Source organism: Ursus americanus, chromosome 5 (assembly GCF_024610735.1).
Source record: "Ursus americanus isolate L20-20 chromosome 5, mUrsAme1.1.p, whole genome shotgun sequence".
NCBI lineage: Eukaryota > Metazoa > Chordata > Mammalia > Carnivora > Ursidae > Ursus > Ursus americanus.
In genome coordinates, this window is record NC_142131.1 from 80,194,297 (window position 1) to 80,213,122 (window position 18,826).

An 18,826-nucleotide genomic window follows, 5' to 3' on the forward strand; every position below is an offset into this window, starting at 1 on the left:
TGCTCAGTAGGTGTGTGCCTATTGGGGTGGTGATAACAGCGACAGAGCCCCTAAGTGAATTATGTGAATGTGGCAAGATATTAGCTAGAGAACTACATTATGCACTGGGAGAGGAGAGCCCAGCTTTCTTCTTGGACCCCAGCCCCAGTGGAGCTGGATATCATCTGTCTGTCCATGTTGTACCTGACGTGGCTCTGAGAGATGCCCAGGCTGTGTTTTGTGTCTGTGTGTAGATGCTTTTGCAGGCATCCAGGACTGGGCAAAACCCAGACTGGCACAGGTAAAAGGGCAGCATGGAAACTGCATCACAGCTCTATGCTCGCAGCTGAGAATGCTGATTCCTTCTGTCACAAAGATGGACTGTGTGTTGTGTGGACGTATGACTGCAACCCTAGGGGATGTTATGCCCCAGCAGCCTTGCAAGCCCCCTGACTGCCTTCTTTGTGTCTCTTCAGGCATAACACTCTGCATCACAGTCCTCATCCTCAGGAGACACCAGGTCCTGCACCATGAAAGGCATCCTTGTTGCTGCTATCATCATAGCATTCGTGGCTGCAGCTGTAGGTGAGGGAACCCATCGATACCCTTTGGAAATGAAGACCTCTTTTTGTACCTTATCAAAGTCTTCTGCCTCTTGGATGATCTTGGGTCCTGTCCCATGGCCTCTCATGTCAGGGTGTGGTCAGTAGAGAATATGAGACTCCTCTGTGCACACTGACCTCAGAGGAGCCACTCTGTGCTATGGGTCTTCCCACTGGGAAATGGTGCACAGTGGGGAGAAACTAACGGGGGTGGCTCCATCTCACAGCCTCAAGTTTGGGGAGTTCCAGAGGGAAGGGACGCCATCCCAACTATTCTTTTGCCCTGAGATGGATATGGTGCTTTGTCCAGAGTACAGTCTGTAAGTGTCTCCTGAATGTTGACAGTGCTGTACATCTTGTCTCCCCAGAATCCCTAAGTTGTGTGCAGTGTAATTCATTGACAAACACCTGTAACAACGAGAACATCACTGAGTGTCCCTCAGATGCCAATACCAGCTGTACCAGTTTCATGACCAACACTTCTTTAGGTGAGCCCGGGATGCTGTAACCTCCGTTTCTGGAATTTGCATGGGACAGGAGCTGGAGAGGGTGGCCAGGGAGGAAAGGAAGGCTGAGGAAGGGCCAGGCTGTTCAAGGAGAGAGACGGGGTCATGAAGATGCCTTCTGGAAGAAGCAACACGCAGGGGTCAGATGAGAACACAGGGGCAAGCAGACAAGCCCTTGTGGAATTGCTGCCCTTGAGTGAAACCTCATTCTAGACCTATGTTGGTGGATGTGAGAAACAGGGGCAGCTCTTAGTTAAGTTGCAAAGCAGGCAGTTTGCTCTGGGTACCTGCATTCTTGCATTTTTCTGGCCCCCTTTCCTCCCCCCAGTGCTCCTTCCTGTTCTAGACTCAACACACTTTCACCCAGGGTGATTTACTGGCATGATTGTTACCTCTCTCCCGGAGTACTTAGATTTCTTTTTAACTTTTTATTTTTTTATTTTTATTTATTTATTTTAAAGATTTTATTTATTTATTTGACAGAGAGAGAGAGAGAGCCAGCGAGAGAGGGAACACAAGCAGGGGGAGTGGGAGAGGAAGAAGCAGACTCCTAGCGGAGGAGCCTGATGTGGGGCTCATCCCAGAATGCTGGGATCATGCCCTGAGCCGAAGGCAGACGCTTAAGGACTGCGCCACCCAGGCGCCCCCTTTTTAACTTTTTATTGTGGACATTTTCAAATATGTACAAAAGCAGGAAGAAGAGTATAATGAATTGCCATGTAACCACCATCCTGTGTCAACAATTATCAACATTTTCCTTTTTTTTTTTTGCAATGGTATTTTCTTTTATTTTTTTTTTCAAGATTTTATTTATTTATTTGAAAGAGAGAGAGAGAGTGAGCACAACAGAGGGGAGGGATGGAGGGAGACGGAGAGAGACAATCAGACTTCCTGCTGAGCTACGAGCCCCACAGAGGGCGATCCCAGGATTCAGAGATCACTACCTGAGCTGAAGTCAGACAGATGCTCAACCAGCTGAACCACCCAGGCGCCCCTGCAGTGGTATTTTAAAGCAAACATAATATAATCAAAAAATAAATAAATAAATAAAAAATAAGACAAAAGCAGTGAAGGGAGATTCAAATTAAAATTTAAATATTTTTGATGATTTTGTGTTTTCTTATGTTATTTCATAAACTTCTATAGCATAATTTTATACTCCTACACTTTATTCAGTCATTTTCTTAATATTGGACATTTCGTTGTATTCTTTGATCCTAAAATAAACATCTTTGAAGGTCAAAAAAAATAAAGCAAACTTAGATATCATGTAATTTCCTCTAAAAATACTTCACTATTTATCTCCGATAAGGAGTTTTTTTTTTCTTTTTACACTACTACCATATCACTATATACCTAAGAAAATTAACTGTAATTCTTTAATTTCTTCTATTAGAGGCCATCTTAGAAATGTCCCAATTAAGGCATATTCGGTACAAAAAAAAAATGTCCCAATTGTTTTAGAGATGTTATAGTTGATGTGCAAACAAAATCCCCACACAGCATTTTTCTGTTAAGTCCATTACGTCTAATTTGTTTTATAACAGCTACCATCACTTTTTGTTTTGTTTTGTTTTGTTTTCGTTTTTGTTTTCAGTACCATTGATTTGTTGAAGAAACTGGAACATTTGTCCTGTAGTTGTCCCATATTCTGGCTTGGGTTGATTGCTTCCTTGTGGTGTCACTTCTTTGTTCCCCTATTCCTGATATTTTCCTGTAAATTGGACCCATGCTGCTCAGTAGAACCGTCTTCAATAATGGGAATGTTTAAGGAGGGCACATATTGCATGGTGCACTGGGTGTTATATGCAAATAATGAATCATGGAACTTTACATCAAAAACTAGGGATGTACTCTATGGTGACTAACATAACATAATAAAAATTATTATAAAAACATAATGGGAATGTTTATATCAATGCTGCCCTATACAGTAGCCACTTGGAATACGGTTATATGACCAAAGAGCTGAATTTTAAATAGTCACATCTAGCTGCTTGCTACCATATCTGGTCTAGAAGCTTGACTGTATACAGGTTTAACATCATATTGTGCGTAGGACCATCATGTCTGCTTGGCTGTTTTTAGAGATGCTAAGACTGATCCGGGGGCTTTGGAGTGTCAGCTTAAACCACCATTTCCAAGCTCCCCATCAGTCTTTGACCTGAAGTTTAGCCTCCATCTCTGTTCATTTTCTGCTAAAAAAAGGAACTACTTCATAGGGAAGGATTTTTCTGTTTGCCAGGAAATCCTCTCCAGTGTCTCTGAAATCACATTGAACTGACAGTGTGTTTCTGCTATTGCCTGAAGCAGTCACTATTCAGGGTCTCTGCCCTTTCTGAAGCCTCATACCCAGGGCTGACAGTCTGTTTTTCTCTTTGTGTAGGGGCAGCCAACATATACCAGGATAAAGCCTGCTCTGCGGAGAACTGCAGAGAAGGGAGAGACACGGTTGAAGCCTTCACTGTCCATGTTTCCGATAACGAACGCTTCCTTTTTATAAGTCAGTGCTGCCAAGGAAAGGAGTGCAATGACACCACTGATGCTCTGGGTGGGTGCTGGCAATGTGCCATCCTTCTTCTGTCCTCCCAGCCCTCTCTCTTCCTTTGTCACCTGTGGTCCTCACCTTCTGGTGGACATCTCAAGTCCAAGCACTTCATTGCTTATCTGGGTGACATCAACAGCTGACTTACAACAACTACTTGAAAAACGAATAGGAAAGTCATCACTACTTTCCTGCTTTCCTCTTTTTTCAGTACAGACAGAAATCATAACACTCCAAGTTGTATGGAATTAGATGCTTGTTAGTATTTCTCAAACTTTGTGGTCTCAGGCCCTCTTTTAAGACTCCAAATCTTCAAAACTATTGAGGACTCCAGAGAAATTTGATTTATGGGAATCATACTACCAATATTTACAGTATTACAAATTTTAAAAATTCAAAGAATTTCCAAAAAAATTTAAAAATCTTTATTTAGTTCACCAAGAAATAATAAACCCATTACATCTTAATATTAATAACATTTTTATATAGAAATAACTATCTTCCAAAACAAAAAAGAATTTAGTGAGAAGAGTGGCATTTGTTACATATTTTCTCAAAGCTCTTTAGTTTCTGGCTTAATAGAAGACAACTGGGTTTTCAGATTTGCTTGTACATTTAGTCTGTTGTAATCTCATGCCATATAGCCTCTCAAAAACTCCGTTGTACATTCTTGAAAGAAGAAGAGTAAAAGAGGCAAGGAACAACTTAGTATTATCATCAAAGTTGTTTTGACCTTGTAAACTCCCCAAAAAGGTTCTTGGGTATACCCAGGAGTTCCTGGACCGCAATTTGAGAACCGTTGGTCTATACCAAAGCTCTCTTTTTGAAGAAAAGAAAACATGAGCCAAAAAGGCAAAGTTAATTTGCCATAGCTCTAGAGTACAGGTCATTAATAGCAGAGCTGGGTCTCACTATAATTTTGTATTAAATGCTAAATAATGGCATATGTTCATTTATTCACAGAAAGATTTAGTAATAGCTACACACCTATTGGCTGATGTTCAGAATAGCTGGCTAATGTTGAAATTGGTTGGTTTTAGATCAAAATATTACCTTTCCCTTCTCAGCCCAACACACCCACTGACCATAGTTCTTAAAGACTGGATGGTTTGTAAGGGGAGGTCTGTGAGGTTGTGTGCTGTAACAATTTTGGTGGGATATGAGGTTAGGATGACTGGTGTCTTCATGCAATTGTCCCATTCTCAAGATCTCTCCGGTTGGCATCTTTGCTTGCTCGTCCCCTTCAGTATAAGGCAGTACCATGTTTTATGTTATATCACTGTTCTAACTTAATGATTCTTATTCTACCAGCTCCTCCCATGGAAGATGTGTCCAGCGACATAGAGTGTTTTGCGTGTTATGGATCTAATGAAAGTTCCTGTAATGTGCAAATCAGGAAATGTTATAAAGAAGAACGGTGTGTCAATCTAGTTGCAGAATTTAAGAATGGTATGTCTTGGGGTTTCAATTCCCTGTTATGGGACTTGAGTTGAAAACATATTAAGCCTTGGGTAATAAGTTCTGTGTTAACAAAAGAAGGGTGGGGGAGGTTAGTAGGATAAAAGGATAAAGTCAAAATGTCTTTAAGATAATGAGACTGTTCATGTAGCCTTGGGCTGGTTGCTATTTCTGCCTCCTTAGTGGAGGACCATTTCCTCCTGGGCTGTCCATCTCTTGAACCCTTGTTCTCCTGTGTCTTATAATCAAGCCAGGCTCATTTAAGTGCATCATGTCATTCCTGACATTTACTTTTTCACTAGGTTGCATTGTTCTGTGGGTGTGTGTGGGTTTGACTTTTATTTCCTTTTATCCCTACATTTTTTTTCTCTACCTGTTCCTGAGAGGTGTTGGCTTATGACAACTTTGGTCACCTGACTGAAAGAGTCAGATTGGGCTTTAATATTCAACCAGTTGTTCTTTTCTACAGAAGTAATTTGATATTAACCATTATGAAATACAAATTAACCAGTATAAAATACAGAACTAATACACACATTATCCTTTAAACATTCAGGCAGATGTTATGCCTGAATATTTAAAGAATGATGTATTTATTAGTTAGGGTAAGTTCATTACTGTTAAAGAGCACCGTCTAAATGCTCTGACCCAGGTCCCAGGGCCTGTGTTCCTTCCATCTGGAGTCTCTGGTCCCCGCCCATCCAGGACTTGGCAGCTCCCTGCTGTATTACTTGTCTCTCACCAGGTGTGGGAAGACAGGGAGTGGAGGAAGGCAGGAAGGTTTTTACAGGCAAAGCCTGGAGAGTGTGCATCATTCTCTCTCACATTCTGTTGCCTGGGACCAAAACTTCATTGGAGGGTGGACATGCTGTCTAATGGTGTTTAGTGGTGGTCCAGCAGGAAAGGAGGAGACTTGAAGCTAAAATGAAAAGCTAGCCAGTCTCTGCCACAATATGGCTCAGAATAATAACAGCTTAAGAACACGAACACCCAGGTACAATTTGATTTCAACTTTTATTAATGGAAATTGTAGTCCTGGAAATCCATGCTTAACTATAATTGCAGGTTTTTCAGTGGGCCTAAACATCTCAAGTATCTTGAACCTCTTTTTGCTTTTTTTAAAAAATAAACATTATTTTTTAGAATAGTTTTAAGTTCACAGCAAAATCGAGAGGAAGGTAGAGAGATTTCCCACATACCCCATCCCCACTCATACATACCTCCCCCACTGTCAACATTCCCCAGCAAAATGGTAGCTACATGAATCCATGAACCTACCTTGATGCATCATTATCATCCAGAGTCCAAGGTTTACATTAGGGCTACCATTTATGTTGCATATTCTATGGGTTTTGACACTTGTATAGTGAGCATAATCTACCATTATAGTATCACACAGAGTAACTTCACTGTCCTAAAAATCCTTTGTGCTCTATTAATCTCTAACCCCTGGCAACCTCTGATCCAAAAATCAGTACTCTCTCCATAATTTTGCTTTTATCAGAATATCATATATTTGGAATCATATAGTATGTAGTCTTTTCACATAGACTTATTGCACTTAGTAATTTGCATTTAAAGATTTTTTTAAAAAAATTAAAAATCCCTAGGATGTCTACACAGCTCTGATGTTTAACTCTTAAGCTGCATCTGAGGATAACAATAACATCAGAAAGACTTTCTCTTTCTGCTCACTTTGTTCCCAGATGTCTTCTGATGCCAAGGATGGAATTTTTTAAAAATCCATAATGTTTGACTTAATCTGAAAGCCAGACAGATCAAAGCCATCATACATGTAGGGTTTTATTTCTTTGTTTATTTTTGCCCAAGGTCACTTTTTTTTTCTCAATAGTGTAGACATGTGCCAAGCAACACATTTTTCTAGCTCACTGTAATTCAATCTCCAGCACTACTATTTGCTATAAAAAAGGAATTGATTGTTTTCTTCAAAGGGATTTGGAGATTTCTCTTTCTTTCTCAGAATAAGTTTGTAGCCCTTCTGATAAGTAGCCAGTCCCCTCCTCCAGTTCCTTCCTCCCCTGTGAACTGCCTGTCCTCCAGGCCTGTTTAAGTTGTAGCCAACAGAGTAATACCGGCACATAGTAGGAACTCGATAAAGGTAGCTGCAGTCACAACGACATTTCTGTTTGCAAATTCCCTTGGTCTTTTCCTAGGACCTGCCCATTTAAACAGGGTTAAACACAATATAATTCGGATTTAGAATTAAGATCACCTCCAGCTATTTTTTCCCTTCTCAGAGAAAACTCAGGCAGAGAGAACTCAGGTTCAGAGAAGAGTGGGGACAGAAAGCAGAACCCTGAGGAGGGGAGCCTGGCAGGAGTCCTTCCTGGATTGAGAGCACAGGGCCTTAGGGTGTCTGAGCCCATCCCTGGATTTTATCACCTGCCAGCTCCTCACGAAAACATTGGAGACTTGAGTCCCAGGCCCATTTCTGGCCTTCATCTGTGAAGTCAGTCTTGCCTCCACCTTCTGGAGCCTCAATTTCTTTCGGGTTTAGGTGTGGGAGGGTATCTGGGCTCTGACCTTCATGGTTCCTCTGCCATTACTGTTTGGTGTTCTCAATCCTGGGCTCCTTCCTCCAGGCTCCTGTTTTAGGACCAGACCTAAAGCAGGTTGCTGAGAGGACTGCAGAGGAAGGGTGAGGGGGCTGTGAAGTCCTTATTGTCTCCACTGCATTCACAGAGACCAAGAAGCTTGTGCTGAGAGGCTGTTCCAACATCAGTAACTCCACCTGTCAGTTCCTGTCTGCTGAGAACCGGACAGTTGGAGGAGTCATCTTCCGAGAGTTCGAGTGTCTAGACGGTGCTAACTTCTCCTCAACCGCCATTCCCAACTCCTCCCTGACTACCCCTCCTGCCAGCAGCTCCAACACCACCTCAGTGCCCACCTCCACCCCAGACATGGCTTCCAAAGTCTCCTTCACCCCTGTGGCCTTTGTCAGCCTCCTCCTGCTGGGGCTGCTGCTCTGAGATCCATCCTGCCCTCAACTGTTTCACCATTTCCCTATTTAACTGCTCAGTAAATAGCAGCCTCAGCTCTGCAGGCAAAACCCTGTGACAGCTGCAGTTTTCCCCATTATTGAAGCACTGTCCACTGCTGGCCAAGTTTGTCCTCATAGGTTCCTTTGAGCTGCTATCCAGCATCACCTCCCAGTTCCTTGCATTTGAAATCTGTGCACGTTAGTGTGTGGCCTCCCAGGACCTCCCTAATCCCTGCCCAGTTTGCTTCTGAAAAACAGACCCTTTCACCTTGTTGTCATTGTCTGCCTGCAGTGCTGCACTTCTGGGGACTGACCTGTCACCGCCCCCACCCACACACTGAGGGGGTGCCCAGCCATGCCTGTAATGCCCTGTGTTGACCCTAGCACTGATATCTGCCCCTTCAGTGATTGTCCTGGCTCTGGTCACAGGCCCACAGTGAAATAGTTCACAGGACCCAAAGACAGGTGCAGAGAGGTTGCTGAAGGCTGGCAGACTCCCCTGCCTAACTTCCTAGGCAGAGATATAATGCTGATGGTGCTCAGGCTGATGAGATATCTCATAGCCTTGTATAGAAAGGAACAGCTACAAAGCCCCAGTCCCTCTTCTCAGAGAACCTACAGTCAAAGGCAGAGTTTTTGACTCCATATCAGTTACCCAGGGAGCAAGAAATCTATTCAATACAACATGCACAGAAGTCCAGGTTTGGTAAATAAGGTGGGCCTTGAACTGGACTTGGAAGAATGGAGTTTTCTGTAATAAAAAATTTTAAAGGTGTAAACCAGTGTGTGTCTTTATGGTCCAGATTTGCTAACAATGCATCAAGAGCAAAGCTGCCAGAAAGGCCATCTCGTAGTAACTCATCACCACATTCATTCTTTTTTTTCCTTTCTTTTTAAATCAATTAATTTACATGCAGTGTATTATTAGTTTCAGAGGTAGAGTTTAGTGATTCATCAGTTGCATATAACACCCAGTGCTCATTACATCAAGTGCCTTCCTTAGTGCCCATCACCCAGTTACCAAACCAAATCCCCCCACCCACCTCCCTTCCAACAACCCTCAGTTTGTTTCCTATAGTTAAGAGTTCTTATGGCTTGTTTCCTTCTCTGATTTTGTCTCATTTTATTCTTATTTATGTATTTATTTTAAAATGCTTTTTATATCAAGATAATTTTAGACTTACCAAAAAGTTGCAAAAATAACACAGAGAATTCTAGAACTCCCTCATCTACCTTCCTCTCACGTTTACTATAATTACTGAAACCAGGAAATTAGCATTAACACAATATCATTAATTAATAGATCTTCACATTTCACCAATTTTACTAATGTCTTTTTTCTGGTCCAGGATCCAATTCTTTGCATTTAAGTGCTATGTTTCCTCAGGGTTCTACAATCTGTGACAGTTCTGAAGTTTTTCCTTTACTGCCTAGTTATTTTTCAGAATGTCCTTCAATTCGAGCTTGCCTGAAATTTTGTCTTCACAAGATGGAGGTTATGCATTTTTGGCAAGAATCCCACAGAAATAGTGTGTCTTTCTCAGTGGGTCTTATCAGGAGGTACATGATGTTGATGTGTTGTATTGTTGCTGGTGTTAACCTTGTTTGCTTGGTTGAAGTGGCATCTGCCAGGTTTCTTCAGTGTAAAGTTATTATTTTCCCCCTTTGGCATTAATAACAGGCTAAGTTGTGCTGTTATAACAAATAGGTCTTAGTAAAAAAAAAACTTTCTAATACAAGCAAAGGGATTTAATACAATGATAGTTCATTTCTCAGTTACTTAAACCTGTACAGGTGTTCATGACTGAGCAACTGTCCTGGGAAACTATCCTCCAAGAGTGAGAAAGAAGCCAGGCTCCTTTTATTCCGTGGTTCCCCATGCCATGGAACTCCTTGGGCTCTCAGTTAAGTGTTCTGCATCCAGCTGGCTGACAAGTGGAGAGACAGAGAGAGCCTTGAGGGCTACGCAGCATGTTCTAGGGCCAGTCCTGGCAGAGGCATCCATCACTTATGCTCATATCATTGGTTAGAACTGAACTACATGGCCTGGGAGGAAGTAGTTTATCCACAGGCACTTCCAAGACTTTGTCTCAGAGGCAATATGACTCAATGGTCAAGGGCATGGCCTCTAGAGCCAGAGAGTATGGCTTCAAATTTCAGCGCTGGAACGTTGGGCAACAGATGTCACCTTTCTGTGCCTCAATTTCCCACCCGCACTCCAGCGATAGTGTTAATGCCTGTCGCATGGGTTTGTGAGAGCTGCCAACATAGTTCGTCTTGGCAGTGAGTAAATACTAGCCATTAGTAAAAGTTTGAAAGTGCTCCCCTACATGCTTTAGGGAGGGAGAATCATCAGAAATGGTGGTGTGGAAGGCACATACCTGGCCCACTTCTCTCAAACCATGCTGATCTCACTGCTTCCATGTCCTAGGATTCCCTTTCTCATTTCATCCCTCCCCACACACTTTATGGCTGCTGCCACCATGGCCCTGTAGACCAGAGAAAGTCTCATCTGCACCCCCACATGGCTGTCTAAACCAGGTGGCCAAGAGCACCACGAGAGCTGATCTGTTCCTAGAACCTCCTGGAATCTCCCATGCTCAGCATTGATGTGAGGAAGCAGTGGTAATTTTGGTGAACTGCAAAAAGTCACACAGGAATGGAAACCAGGATGCTGAGAAATACAATGGCGGCTGGAGGGTGAGCAGGACCAGATCCCAGGAGGTCTTTGCGTGTTGCAAGGACTCTGGCTTTGGACTGAGCAGAGCCATGGCATGAGCATATGAGTAGGAGTGGGGTTAGGTTTTCATTCTGAGGCTCTCCCAGACTGCAGGGTTCAGATGGAAAGATATAGAATGATAGGACAAAGAAGAAGTCTAAACAGAGAAGTAGTGGAGACTTGCCCAGTCGGATGCTTTGTTATCCTGCTATAATCGAGAGTAATTTATACCCTAGAAATGCACTTCTATTTGCACTGATGCCTCCTGACTCCTCACCCAGAGTAGGCAAGAGGGCTAAGCACCACTTGTGCTCAATGTCTACCTTACTTCCCCTAGTTGTCCATACTTAATTCCAGACTCTTGTCCCCTGGGCCAGGTCTTGGGCTTCCCACTGAGATAAAGCCATTTGCTGCCAATTTTTCCTTAGTCCAGGTGTAGGCCCCAAGATAAGCCCTTATGTCTGAGAAGCTCCATAGAATTCTACACTCACACTGTACAGCTGGACTAATCACAAATCACTGCCTTGTCTTTCCATAACTCTTTACAGTTTGTAAAGCTTTTTTGCCCAGGTTATTTTATTTTATTTAGAATCCGCTTTATTCAGGCATGATTTATAGATAATAAAATGCATGCATGCAGACTGATGAATTTTGGTAAACATGCCCACTCCTCCAGTAAAGATACAAGTGTTCCTCCCACCCTCTGAGCTCCCCTAGTATCCCTTGTAGTCCATCCTACTCCAGGTCCAGGCATCCACCTGCAACTCCACTGTCCCCTCCAGTTTAAGTGACAGTCAACTCTTCTGCTCGCATTCCATTGAGCTGAGCTGTCAGTAACCACCTGGATGCAAGGCAATGACTCTGGGCTGGGTGGGTCAACTATTCCCAGCAACAGCTCTGCATCAGGGAAGGGGGAAGTCACAGGACAATTTCCACCAGACTCCAATCCCTTACATCTACTCAACGCCTTGACTGGGAAGACAGAAGGAAGGTGTGGGGACTTTGTGGCTGGATATAGCACATTTTGGTTGAATTATGATATGAACTAAATCTCCAAATACTTGATCTGAAATATGAACTGAGCTAAAGCTAAAACCACTAATCATCGTAAATCTCATCAATGTTCATTTTTAACTGGATGAGTGAATATGCCCCAGGGGGATGTGAGAGGGATGCTGGTCTTGAGATGTTCTGCAAGGGTCTTAAGCATCCGAGTGTAGTTGTTAGATCTGAGCATCAGAGTGAGGAGTGTTGAGGAAAGGGAAGTCTCGGGCAGGATGGGCAGTGGGCTCAGGGTGTGGTTGCTCTTAGGCTGGAGAGACCAGTGACTTAGGCCAAGTGATTCCAGAGGTTCTGGTGTTCCCAAAAGTGCTGTCACTAACATAGTCAGCAAGAGATATAAGGCATCAAGTACAGTAACTCAGGAGAAGGGAAGAAGAGCAACAAGTTAGAATTTTGCTGCCAGGGACTCACAGTGGATCATTCCCAATAGTGGTTTTTTTTTTAATCGATAGATTTAAATGAGAAAGAGCACATGTGAATGGGGGGAGGAGTAGAGGAAGAGAGAGACAGAAAATCTCAAGCAGATGCCTCTCTGAGTGTGAAGCCTGATGCAAGGCTGGGTCTCATGACCCTGAGATCATGATCTGAGCTGAAATTAAGAGTTGAACGCTTAACTGCCTGAGCTGCCCAGGTGCCCCAGAAGTGGGTTTTAAAGCAAGAGGAAGTGGGGGTGCTTCCATGGTCCCTTGAACATCAACGCTTAAGCAGTAGATGGGTTCTGACCCCTTACTGGGGATGCTTCCTGGAGGGAAGGCTCATGAGAGAGCCAAACCAGAAGGTGGGTGAGAAAACTAGGAAGAATCTGTGAGGGAGGAAGATAAGGAGACTGAATCAGGGGGTTAAAGGACCCTAAGACACATCAAGAAGCCATGCCCTTCAGGCATAGGTGCAGGTCTAGATTCAGGCCCCCTCTGTGTGATTTGGAGTTAACCCAATAGCAGAACTAACAATTATGATAACAGCGGTGATGATATAGAAGTCAATGCTCCCTGCGAACAGCTGGCTCTGTGCCACACTTTATTCTCAAGGAGGTAGGTAGAACCTGGTTGTCCAGGTGAGCAAAGCTTGCAGAGGCCAGGTACCTTGGCACACAGGTAGGTTCTGGGATCAGATCCCATTCTCCCTGACTACAAAATGGAGGAAGAGCCAAGGTGAATGGTTGCCCCTCAGTGTGAGCAGCTGTGTCCTTGAGTGAGTTGGCTTACCTGGCCTCAGGATCCCTCAGATTCCTCCCTGTCTGTGTCCCTTCACAACCTGTGGTCACAAGAACTTGAGCTCAGGCATTAACCTCTGTAGGCTTCAAGGCAGATGTGGGGGGTGGGCAATACAGAACTTGAGAGGACTTGGGGTCTCAAGTAAGCACAGTAACCTGAGTGGGAGGCTGGAGATGGCCAAGCTTCTTCCTTGACCAAAGGAGGGGCTTGGCATCCCCAGTGCTCCTGCATTGGGGCACTCAGTTTTCATGTCAGCTGGGAGTGGATTCTCATTGCCTTTCTTCCTATCTCAGCTCTTCATCTCACTTTTCTCTTGGAGTCTACTGTCTCATTTCTGTTTCCCAACCTCAGCTCATCTACTTCCATTTTTCTTTCCCATATGAACTATACACGGTATAGAAACTAAAGTTTTTCTTTTTTCACTTCTTACATTGAATAGTTTCTATTGTTTCTCTGTAAATTAGTCACTTTTTACCTGGATGAACCAAGTTTTTATTTGTTTGCTTGTTTGCTTATTTATTTTCTCCCTGAGGGTCAGATACCTTCTTAGCAAAAGGATTCTCTCTTCCCCAGCCTCACTTTCACAATTTTTGAGACCCAACCACCCTAGGGAGCTTGGAAAATGTCCAGGCTGAGCTGCAGAGGATTGCATTCAGCTTGAGGGTCTGCCATCAGGGCTTCCTTCTAGAAGGAGCCTGTCTACACTTTGGTGAGGAACAGTCCCTTCCGGTAAAGGGCCTTCTGTGGGACTGAGACCTCTCTTGGATCTGACTGTTGTCCCGGTCACTCTGTCTAGTCATCTTGGCTTTGCAGACATCAACAAGTTAAGAACAGCCAGCACTGGGTAGATTAGTGTAGATAGATTTCCACAACTTTGCTTTTCTTTTCACAGTGCATTTTTGGAAATCTCTCAGCATTCATTCATGGTGTCTCCTCATTCTGCTCTAGGGCTGCTCAAGGCTCCAGGGTGTGGTTTTTCAACCTTTCCACACTATAAGGGTGTTTAGGCTATTCCAATATTTTGCAATCAGAAATAATGCCTCAGTGAATACCTCAGTGCATATCTATGTCAAATTGCTAGAGGTATGTCTTTAGGGTAGGTTCCTAGAGGTGAGTTAAAGAAACATTAAGTGCATATGTAGTTTAGTTAAGTTTGTCAAAATCCCCTCTTGAAGGACTGTGCTGATCTGCATTCCACCAGCACTTTATGCAGGGCTTGTTTCCCCACAGCCTTGCCAAAGAATGTGTCATTTTACATTGTAATGTTTTGCTAATGCGATAGGTGGGAAATGGTATCACAGTGGTGTTTTCATTTGCATTTCTCTAATGATGGAGTATGAATATTTTTTCACATGTTTAAAGGCTACAAGGATTTTATATAGCTCTTACATATTTTGTCTTTTAATGCCTTTTCCCTATTATTCTGTTGAATTTCAGTTCTTTGTCCTTCAATTTTTTTTATTTTGATTTAATAGGTACAGAAACAAACACTACAATCATATCAGAAGTGTGTTTTTTAAACTTACAAAAATATAACACATATTTTACTTCATTCAATATTTACCAGATGGTTGTGATATAAATTAATAAAATTATATCCAATGGAAAAAAGCAATCTCTTCAACATATGATGTTGGGAAAACTGGGCAACAAAATGCAGAAGAATGAAACTGGACCACTTTCTTACACCATACACAAAATAAATCCAAAACAGATGAAAGACCTAAATGTGAGACAGGAATCTATCAAAATCCTAAAGAGGAACACAGGCAGAAACCTCTTTGACCTGGGCCACAACTATTTCTTACTAGACAGGTCTCTGGAGGCAAGGGAAGCAAAAGCGAAAATGAATTATTGGGAGTTCATCAAGATAAAAAAGCAGTGAAGGAAACAATCAACAAAACTAAAAGGCAATGTATGGAATGGAGAAGATATTTGCAAATGACATATCTGATAAAGGGTTAGTATCCAAAATCTATTAAGAACTTCAACCCGAACACCTAAAAAACAAGTAATCCATTTAAGTGATGCGCAGAAGACATGAATAAACATTCTTCCAAAGAAGACATCCAGATGACTAACAGACACATGAAAAGATGCTCCACATCACTCATCATCAGGGAAATACAAATCAAAACCATGATGAGATACCATCTTATACCTGTCAGAATGGCTAAAATTAACAACACAAGAAACAACAGGTGCTAGGAGGATGTGGAGAAAGGGGAACCCTCTTGCACTCTTGGTGGGAATGCAAACTGGTGCAGCTACTCTGGAAAACAATATGGAGGTTCCTCAAAAAGTTAAACATAGAGCTACCCTATGACCCAGCAATTGTCCTACTGGGGATTTACCCAAAGGATAGAAATATTCTGATCTGAAGGGGCACCAGCATCCCGATGTTTATAGCAGCAATGTCCACAATAGCCAACTATGGAAAGAGCCCAGATGTCCGTAGACAAATGAATGGATAAAGAATATGCAGTTTGTGTACACACACACACACACACACACACACACTTAAGAAACAAAACAAAGGATCATAGAGGAATGAAAGGAAGAATAAAATAAGATGAAATCGGAGGGAGACAAAGTCTAAGAGATTATTAACTATAAGAAACAAACTGAGGATTGCTGGAGGAGTTGTGGGTGGGGGATGGGGTAACTGGGTGATGGGCATTGAGGAGGGCATGTGATGTTACACACAACTAATGAATTATTGAACACTACATCTGAAACAAATGATGTAATATATGTTGGCTAATTAAATTTAAATAAAATAAGATAAATTTAGAAAAAAAAAAAGAAAAGAACCTATTGCTAAATACAAAGCCATGAATATTTACTTCTGTTTTCTTTACCTTTGGGTAAGTCCCTAGTAGTGCAATTGCTGGGTCATAGGGTAGCACTATTTTTACTTTTTGAGGAACCTCCATACTGTTTTCCAGAGTGGCTGTACTTGGTAATAGTTTTATAGCTTTAGCTGCTATATTTAGGTCTTTGATCCATTTTGAGTTAATTTTTGTGTATGTGTGAGGTAGGGGTCCAACCTCATTCTTTTGCATATGGATATATAGTGATCCCACCACCATTTATTGAAGAGACTATTCTTTCCCTGTTGAATGATCTTGTTGAAAATCAAGTGCTGTAAGCATATGAGTGAATTTCTGGACTCTCAGTTCTAATACATTGATCCAGATGTCTATTGTATGCCAGCACCACGTTGTTCTCATTTGTGGTAAGTTTTTTGTTTGTTTGCTTGTTTTTTTTTTTTATTTTAATGTTTTTTTTATTATATTATGTTAGTTTTTTTAAAAATGTTTTTTTTATTATATTATGTTAGTCACCATACAGTACATCCCTGGTTTCTGATGTAAAGTTCGATGATTCATTAGTTGCGTGTAACACCCAGTGCACCATGCGATACCTGCCCTTCTTACTACCCATCACCAGTCTATCCCATTCCCCCACCCCCTCCCCTCTGAAGTCCTCAGTTTCTTTCTCAGAGTCCATAGTCTCTCAAGCTTCATTCCCCCTTCTGATTACCTCCCCCTTTCTTTATCCCTTTCTTCTCCTACCAATCTTCCTAGTTCTTATGTTCCATAGATGAGAGAAATCATATGATAATTGTCTTTCTCTGCTTGACTTATATCACTTAGCACTATCTCCTCCAGTGCCGTCCATGTTGCAGCAAATGTTGAGAACTCGTTCTTTCTGATGGCTGAGTAATATTCCATTGTATATATGGACCACTACTTCTTAATCCAGTGAACTGTTGAAGGGCATCTCGGTTCCTTCCACGATTTAGCTATTGTGGAAAATGCTGCTATGAACATTGGGGTGCATATGGCCCTTCTCTTCACTACGTCTGTCTCTTTGGGGTAAAAACCCAGTAGTGCAATGGCTGGATCATAGGGTAGCTCAATTTTTAACTTCTTAAGGGACCGCCACACTATTTTCCAGAGAGCCTGTACCAACTTGCATTCCCACCAACAATGTAGGAGGGATTCCCTTTCTCCACATCCTCTCCAGCAATTGTTGTTTCTTGCCTTGTCTATTTTTGCCATTCTAACTGGCGTAAGGTCATATCTTAGTGTGCTTTTGATTTGAATTTCCTTGATGGCTAATGATTTTGAACATTTTTTCATGTGTCTGTTAGCCATTTGCATGTCTTCATTGGAAAAGTGTCTGTTCATATCTTCTGCCCATTTTATGATTTGTTTATTTGTTTCTTGTGTATTGAGTTTGAGAAGTTCTTTGTAGATCTTGGATACCAGTCTTTTATCTGTAGCATCATTTGCACATATATTTTCCCTTTCTGTGGGCTGCCTCTTAGTTTTTTGGACTGTTTCCTTGGCTGTGCAGAAGCTTTTTATCTTGATGGAGTCCCACAAGTTCATTTTATCTTTTGTTTCTATTGCCTTTGGAGATGTGTCATGAAAAAGGTTGCTGTGGTTGTCGTAGAGGTTGCTGCCTATGTTCTCCTCTAGGATTTTGATGGATTCCTGTCTCCCATCAAGGTCTTTCATCCCTTTAGAGTTTCTCTTTGTGTATGGTGTGAGAGAGTGGTCAAGTTTCATTCTTTTGCATGTAGCTGTCCAATTTTCCCAGCACCATTTATTGAAGAGACTGTCTTTTTTCCACTGGATGTTTTTTCCTGCTTTATCAAAGATTAGTTGCCCAAAGAGCCGAGAGTCCATTTCTAGGTTCTCTAGTCTGTTCCATTGGTCTATGTGTCTGTTTTTGTGCCAGCACCATGCTGTCTTTTTGATCACAGTTTTGTAGTACAGCTCGAAATCCGGCATTGTGATGCCCCCAGCTTTGTTTTTCCTTTTCAGCAGTTCCTTGGCGATTCGGGGCCTTTTCTGATTCCATACAAGTTTAAGGACTATTTATTCCAGTTCTTTGAAAAATGTCATTGGTATTTTGATCGGGATTGCATTGAAAGTGTAGTTTGCTCTGTGTTGCATGGACATTTTAACTATGCTAATTATTCCGATCCATGAGCATGGAATATTTTTCCATCTTTTTCTGTCTTCTTCAATGTCTTTCAATAGTGATTTATAGTTTCTAGAATATAGATCCTTTACGTCTCTGGTTAAGTTAATTCCAAGCTAACGTATGGTTTTTGGTGCTATTGTAAATGGGATGGATTCCCTAATTTCTCTTTCTTCAGTCTCATTATTCGTGTATAGAAATGCAACTGATTTCTGAGCATTGATTTTGTATCCTGCCACATTACTGAATTGCTCTATAACTTCTAATAGTTTGGGCGTGGATTCTTTTGGGTTTTCCATATAGAGTATCATGTCATCTGCGATGAGAGACAGTTTGACTTCTTCTTTACCGATTTGGATACCTCTTATCCCTTTTTGTTGTCTGATTGCTGTTGCAAGGACTTCTAGTATTATGTTGAATAATAGTGGCGAAAGTGGGCATCCTTGCCGTGTTCCTGATCTTAAGGGAAAGACTTCCAGCTTTTCCCATTGAGAATGATATTTGCTGTAGGCTTTTCATAGAGGGCATTTATGAGATTGAGGAATGTACCTTCTATTCCTACACTCTGAAGGGTTTTAATCAGGAAAGGATGCTGTATTTTGTCAAATGCTTTTTCTGCATCAATTGAGAGAATCATATGATTTCTGAATTTTTGTTTCTGGATAAAATCTAAGACACTGATAGATATGCGAATGTTGAACCACCCTTGCAAACCAGGGATGAATCCCACTTGGTCATGAAG

The 18,826-nt window shown here is 42.0% G+C and overlaps 1 protein-coding gene across 1 annotated transcript; it reads left to right on the forward strand.

The window, feature by feature from the left end:
- Positions 1 to 461: 461 nt before the first annotated feature.
- Positions 462 to 8,857, forward strand: LYPD8 (LY6/PLAUR domain containing 8). Its single transcript, XM_045779050.2, has 5 exons — positions 462 to 564; positions 950 to 1,069; positions 3,474 to 3,638; positions 4,944 to 5,081; positions 7,794 to 8,857. Exons 1-5 carry the CDS (start codon positions 510 to 512, stop codon positions 8,078 to 8,080), a joined length of 765 nt encoding a protein of 254 aa, XP_045635006.2. The 5' UTR covers positions 462 to 509; the 3' UTR covers positions 8,081 to 8,857.
- The last annotated feature ends 9,969 nt before the right edge of the window (positions 8,858 to 18,826 follow it).